The sequence below is a fragment of the Branchiostoma lanceolatum genome, chromosome 8, assembly GCF_035083965.1.
Source record: "Branchiostoma lanceolatum isolate klBraLanc5 chromosome 8, klBraLanc5.hap2, whole genome shotgun sequence".
Lineage (NCBI taxonomy): Eukaryota > Metazoa > Chordata > Leptocardii > Amphioxiformes > Branchiostomatidae > Branchiostoma > Branchiostoma lanceolatum.
The window spans coordinates 16,988,535-16,994,612 of NC_089729.1; the positions used below are offsets into that span (position 1 = coordinate 16,988,535).

Consider the following 6,078-nt stretch of genomic DNA (forward strand, 5'->3'; position numbering starts at 1 on the left):
ATCCCTACACATAGTAAGTTTCAATAACACTATACCATTACATGTCGACATTAAAGGAGCAAAGATACGATGTTGTTGTGTGGTGAGAACTGCAGAAAATCCGCAAGCCTCAATAGACTGATCCTGACTGTCCATCACAATTAGCGGTTCGACCAATGATTATGAGAGAGTGACTGCACGTCCGTCAAATATTTGCATTTTTATGTTTTAATTTTGCATTTCTACTTCTTGACGGAGGTGGGCGGGGCTATGTTATCGGTCTATTTACACTAGGCGCGTGAAACTAAAGGATCACCATGTAGCTGATTTTTGTGCTGCTTTTGAGCACTTTTGATAAGAAATCCACACGAAAATGTGGTAAACAATGGCATTAAATGTCAATTTCATTAAGATTACATCAGCTAGAATTATAATTAATATTTCTAGTTTTCAAGCCTCATAAAACGCTTTGGGTGCCTTTAATGCTTATGTCAATGGGAAAATTATCTAAAGGACCATCATAAAGCAGTTACATTGGTCTGACACAGGTGGCTTAGGTGGTAACTTATACAGGTTTGACTGCACATGTATGAATTTTAACATTAACTTGTAAGTGAAATTCCTATGTATGTAAACTATGTTAAACTTTAAACTCCATTCTACAGTATGGATCAGAGAATGTCTGAAATGTACATGTGCAAGCCATTCAATGTTAAGTTAACAGAAAGTAGAATAGACCTCTAACCCTCCCGGGTCGCATTGTTTGACTACAAATCATCCGGATGGAGCCCTGGCAAACCTCCGTCTCGTAGTAGCCACACGATGATTTACATCATTCACCCGGGCAGGAGATCTGGCGCATCACTGTCTTGTACGACTGCCAACGAAAGGGTATGTCACCCCGTAAAGGAGCGGTATAATCCTACGCAAGGGGGCAGTTCTGGCCTGTGCACGCACTACTACTACTACTTCTAGAATAGACCTCATGTCCTACCCTGTCTCTCTTGGGTGCCATACTGAGAGGGTCTGTCACGACGTGTTCTGCAGCAAACATAGACAGGGGGTCCGTACCATCCAAGGAGGAGGACAGGGGGTCCACAAACTCTGTCTCCGCTTTCCCACCTGTCTTCTTGGCCTTAGACTCTGTCACCTGGGGGCAGAAACACACTTATGATTCTTGTGCATTGGTATATGTACACTTGTTAGCACTTGTTGAAATATATATGGGCCATAATAAATACACACTGACACTATCTTATTTAAAAGTTTACCACTGCAAGAAGAGGAGCATGTATTGTAAGTTCTCTTTTATCTGGCGTTTGAATACCACCACTTTTCTTTCAGAAGAAGACAAATCTGCAATTCCTACTGTAACTGTTTGAATGGAATAGCTAAGCTTTGATAATACAATCTACACACATTAGGCATGTGAATGATATGACTTGTACATGTACTTACTTAAGTAAAGATAAACTCCTCAACACAACAATCCTGGGTTGACAACACTTCTATGATAGTATAACACTTGAGGTAAATATTGTGCTACTATAAAACTTAAAAGTAAGGTATATCAGTCATGACTTACTGTTACAGTCATTGGTTTAAGAGGATGGTAATCAGTCGTCTCCCTCACACAGGCTTCCTGTTCCTTCTCACTCGTGTAATCCCTCATACGAGGGACCCTTAGAAAGATTTAATTAAGGTTAACAAATCAGCCCCCTATCTATAGATTCCTTACAACGTATGATTTCACTAATCAGGTTGGTGGTTTATTGGTTTATTGCGATACCCTTTAGTCGAATTACGACTAATCTTCAAGGGTTCAACACAAAAAAAGTATACAAACACAAACATATATACAGTGCAAGATTAAAAGGACATATATACATAATCATAACATATACAGATTGCTAACTTAACTTACGAATAATTGGTGACAAACTGGTAGATTGCCTTCAGTGATATGGGACTGTCAATGATTTGATGTTAGATGCTAATGTATTCCAAAGATTGATGGCTCGGTAGAGACATATACAGACATATACCAGTTACATATACAGGTTAAATGTAACAGTTCTGAGACTTATTACTGTACATGGCAAGATAACATATTCTGATAAGTGTTTTCAAGTGAGAAATGAAACAATCAAAGATCAAGGCGGTATGTGTGGGAACAACCCTAACGTTATACCAAGGAGGTGGTTATACGTAGGAAAGTCCGGAAACTTGGGGGGAGGGGCTACCATTGTTGTTTTGCAAAAAGGGTACTTAATTCGATATTTCTGATACCACTGATGCTAAACATTTTTAAAATCACAATATTAGGTCCTTCAAAAGACATTGTTTCCTACGAGTTGGGCAATATAAACAATAGAAGCCTTGCAGAAAGGGAAAAAATGACAAAATTGGGAAACAAACCACTGATAAGCCGCCATCTTGGTTGGTCAAAGGTCACAAAGCTGTCTATTGTTGGAGGGAAATAATCCTCAGAGAAAAATACGATTTCAATCAGTTTAGAGTCAATTAATCACCTCAGATTTTTTCTAGCCTCAACAAAATATATGAAAATTGTGCTTGCATAGATCCGTTATACTTAGATGACCAAAAATCTTCTTTGTAATATAAGATTGAACAGGCACTGCGTATAACAAATCATAGGCCAGTCGCATCACAGGAAAGAGACATGGCGGCGCAAGCAGGAACGGGAAATGATATGTCCTTTCTTCCGTTGGTTCACGAGATAATTCGAGGGTTAGTACAACGTTTAAGAGAGTTTTTCATCAGTTGATACTATGTATGACATCACAAATACTTGTTTGACGCCGATGGTTGGGAATAAAACCGTGTATGGTGCCTCTCTTATGTTGTTTCCTTTCTCCTTTGTCCAGGATGGATATGGAATCCCCAGACGTCAATCAGAAGATTACCGAACTGAAAACAAAATTCCAGAAATGTCGGACAATGGTGGAAGAGATGCCAGGTACTATTGCATGCTTGAGTTATTCTATATTCCTTTAACCTTTTATCATAAAGCCCTGACATCCGAAATACATTTATGATTATCATAAAATCTTGTGTTTTCATGGGAAAATTTAGGACATTGCAAAAGCTTACCAGTTTGACTTTAAGGACAAGTTGAGTAGCTACTAGTACTAAGATGCAAGGAAACAGTGTATCACATTATGTAAATGTACAATTAAGTAGAATATTAGTTGTGTTAGATCTATGTACATAATCATTATGTACATGTGACCCACTGTACTCGACTAAATTCTTGATGGACATTGCATGCTCATGCTTTCTCTCCCATCACGCGATATTAAACTGATGACCATAATGTACTTGTTTTATCACAGGTATTGACTGCAGTGAGGAGGAACAGAAACAACAGATAGAACAGCTCAGACAACAGGTCACCACAAAAACAGACTTACTCAAGAAGTACAAGAACTTGTGTGCATTTGAGCTGCCAAGATCATGACAACTGAATGAACTGATTGTTTTCTAATGTGCTTTTTTTTAGTCAGTTAAAATCGTCCCACACCATTTTTGATGTATAGGGCGGTGCCCATCTCCGTTTCATAGCCCTGGGCCACACTGTTGCAATCACTGCAGCAGGGGGCTAGTCCACTGGCAGTGAAGTGTGTTTAACTTCCATACTGTTTCAGAAGTGTGTACCATTTTTATAAAGTCTTTGGTATGACTCAATGCACCTCTTGTCCAGAGGTGTTCTACCTGGGGCTTGAACCCCAGTCCTTCTGGTCCAAGTAATTTGAACCAGATGTGGTGAGAGACAGAAGTGCAGACCACTACACCACAGGGACACCCCAATGTGCTTTTTAGTGCAGTTATAAATGTCAACAATTGTACTCCCGGAGTTGATGTCCCGGAGTATACTTTTTTTACATGATGATTTCTGTGGACTACAGTGAATGTACCGGCACTAGAATGTTTAGGAATGCAGTCAAACCTGTACAAGTGACCACCTCTACATAAGGACCACTGGGCCAGTGTGGCCACTTTTTGGTGGTCTGTTAGATAATTTTGACACACGTGTCTATAGTGACCAGTGACCACCTGTTCACATTGACCATACCGAGTGGTCTTCTTGGACAGGTTTGACTGTATAGCAAAATACAGAAGCATTTAGGCAGGTTGATAAAAGTTTTTTTGGATAAATGATCATAGGATGACTATGTCTAGTTTCTATTAATAACGACTATGTGAAATAGTCCTCTGTACACTCAATTAATCACCTGATTGTACCTTTAGTGTAAGCTTACAGGAACGTTGATAGCCTTACTAAGGACCTTAGCACTATGCTAGATTTGTAAGTCCAAGATGTACATAACTGTGGGAATAAATTTCTGCCATGTGTCCATTTGATGAATATGAGCTCTACCTGAGGTGTGCTAAGAACCAGAAACTAAGACATGTGTCTTTATATTTGTTGGTGTAGTGTAGGTAGTGCAATTTTCTACAATTTCTGGTACCCACATAGGCATGTCCCCGTGGCGCAAGCAGTAACGCAAACCCGCTGCTTCGCCATCTGGATCAAATTCCGTGGATCCGAAGGGCCCGCGTTCGAACCTCAGTGGTCGACTCGAGCTCGGACATGTTGTAAGGGATTGCATTCGTCATTTCGGATGGTGACGTAAAGCCAGCGGCCCCGTGTAGGAGGGAGCTTTAGGCGTAAGCCTCAAACCTCTGCACGTAAAAGAACCCAACACACTTAAAGAGAAGAGTAAGGGTGACCCGGTGTGCTTGGCCAAAAACGCGAGCCGTGGCAAAGCCGCATTGCACTACCACTAGCTACTTGAAAAAGCATCATGCTTCACCTCAATTGAGGATGCCTGCTTTACTTACTTACTTACTTACATAGGCACTCCTTTGTCTTTCCAATATCATGTCACTTGACTTTGAGTAGGGAAGTTTAAAAAAGCATATATTGCCCTGCCCTAGAGCTTGATTTACTAATACAAGTTGATTTGTTGAGCTACAGGGAAAGATTTAGCTATCTAAGCTGAAGAAGCTAATGATGCCGTGAATGCACTTCAGCACCAAGGACAGGGCTATCAATGGAGCTGTGCATATTGTTCAGGGACAGGGTCATTTATGAAATCATGCCCAATGTCCTTACTCAGGATGAAACACATTCAAAACTGAGTGATGAATAGAGAAGTTCTTTTATTTAGTAGGAGCCTAATACATGGTTATGCACTGAACTCTTGAAACATGGTTTACATCACTTACACATTCTTAGTCAAAGAAATAAACTGCTTTTTCAGGTCTGACTGGTGACTAGTAACATGCTGCTTTAACACATTTATTTCTATCCCGAGTAATGGAAAACATCAAGAAAAGGACAATCACGGAAAGTTTATTAAAGAATGACTGACAAGTAGAAGACACTTCATACAAATAGTGGCAATATGTTTCCAAACGATTAAATCTTCGACATAGGCACTGTAGTACAGTTAGTTTGTGGCGTTAAAAAAGACTTCAGATATCAAGAACCACGTAAATATCATTGGTGTCCACTTCTTCGTGAATCTGCATCGCCGAATAAGTGATTGCCTTCACTTCAGTTCCCTGTGGATGCTTGCTGAGATCAAAGGTTTCTCCGTATCCGACCGACTTGATCTTGAAGTTTTCCCTGTCGAACTCCACAATCTTCACGTCCCTAGCGATGAAGAAAGGTTCTGCGCTGAAAGCAAACAGCCACTCGTCTAGGAACTGGTACAGTAAAGATTCCATGTCGTCCCCCTCTGCTTCCGTCTCGTAGGTGTCCAAAGGCTCGACGGTGTCTATCTCAGTCATGTAACCAAACATGCCTACTGCACACTGTTCAAACGCTTCCTTCACGTCTTCCCCCCAGGAGTGAAGCTGTACATCGGCTGTGTGGTCCAGATACTCGTATTTACAGACGTATTCACCGTCGTCGCCCCCCTCCCACTCTGGATCGTACCCTGCTCCTTCTTCCACCATTCTAGGCTGGGTTTGTCCCCCCTGTAGCGACTTGCGGACAGAATGTTCTAGCTTGCTGTGCTCAATGTTCACCCACTTATCGTGGTTAGGTCCCTTTGAAGCTTCGAAACA

The 6,078-nt window shown here is 40.9% G+C and overlaps 3 protein-coding genes across 5 annotated transcripts in view; 1 reads left to right on the top strand and 2 right to left on the bottom strand.

Annotated features, from left to right (window-relative positions):
* The window catches only part of LOC136439869 (VPS35 endosomal protein-sorting factor-like), a 38,214-nt gene extending 35,760 nt beyond the window's left edge, over positions 1–2,454 (bottom strand). For all 3 annotated transcript variants that reach the window (XM_066435520.1, XM_066435519.1, XM_066435518.1), the window contains exons 1-3: positions 2,398–2,454; positions 1,565–1,661; positions 974–1,129 (exon numbers count right to left, since the gene is read on the bottom strand). In XM_066435520.1, coding sequence (XP_066291617.1) covers positions 974–1,129; positions 1,565–1,661; positions 2,398–2,414 — 270 coding nt within the window. In that variant the 5' untranslated portion in view covers positions 2,415–2,454. The remainder of the gene's footprint in view (positions 1–973; positions 1,130–1,564; positions 1,662–2,397) is intronic.
* A 177-nt stretch (positions 2,455–2,631) lies between these two features.
* On the top strand, positions 2,632–3,474 carry LOC136439876 (mediator of RNA polymerase II transcription subunit 9-like). Its single transcript, XM_066435532.1, has 3 exons — positions 2,632–2,730; positions 2,868–2,959; positions 3,336–3,474. Exons 1-3 carry the CDS (start codon positions 2,663–2,665, stop codon positions 3,458–3,460), a joined length of 285 nt encoding a protein of 94 aa, XP_066291629.1. The 5' UTR covers positions 2,632–2,662; the 3' UTR covers positions 3,461–3,474.
* Positions 3,475–5,149: 1,675 nt separating this feature from the next.
* On the bottom strand, positions 5,150–5,967 carry LOC136439875 (protein archease-like). The gene has a single exon (XM_066435531.1). The coding sequence runs from the start codon at positions 5,965–5,967 to the stop codon at positions 5,482–5,484; it is 486 nt and encodes a 161-aa protein (XP_066291628.1). The 3' UTR covers positions 5,150–5,481.
* Positions 5,968–6,078: the final 111 nt, after the last annotated feature.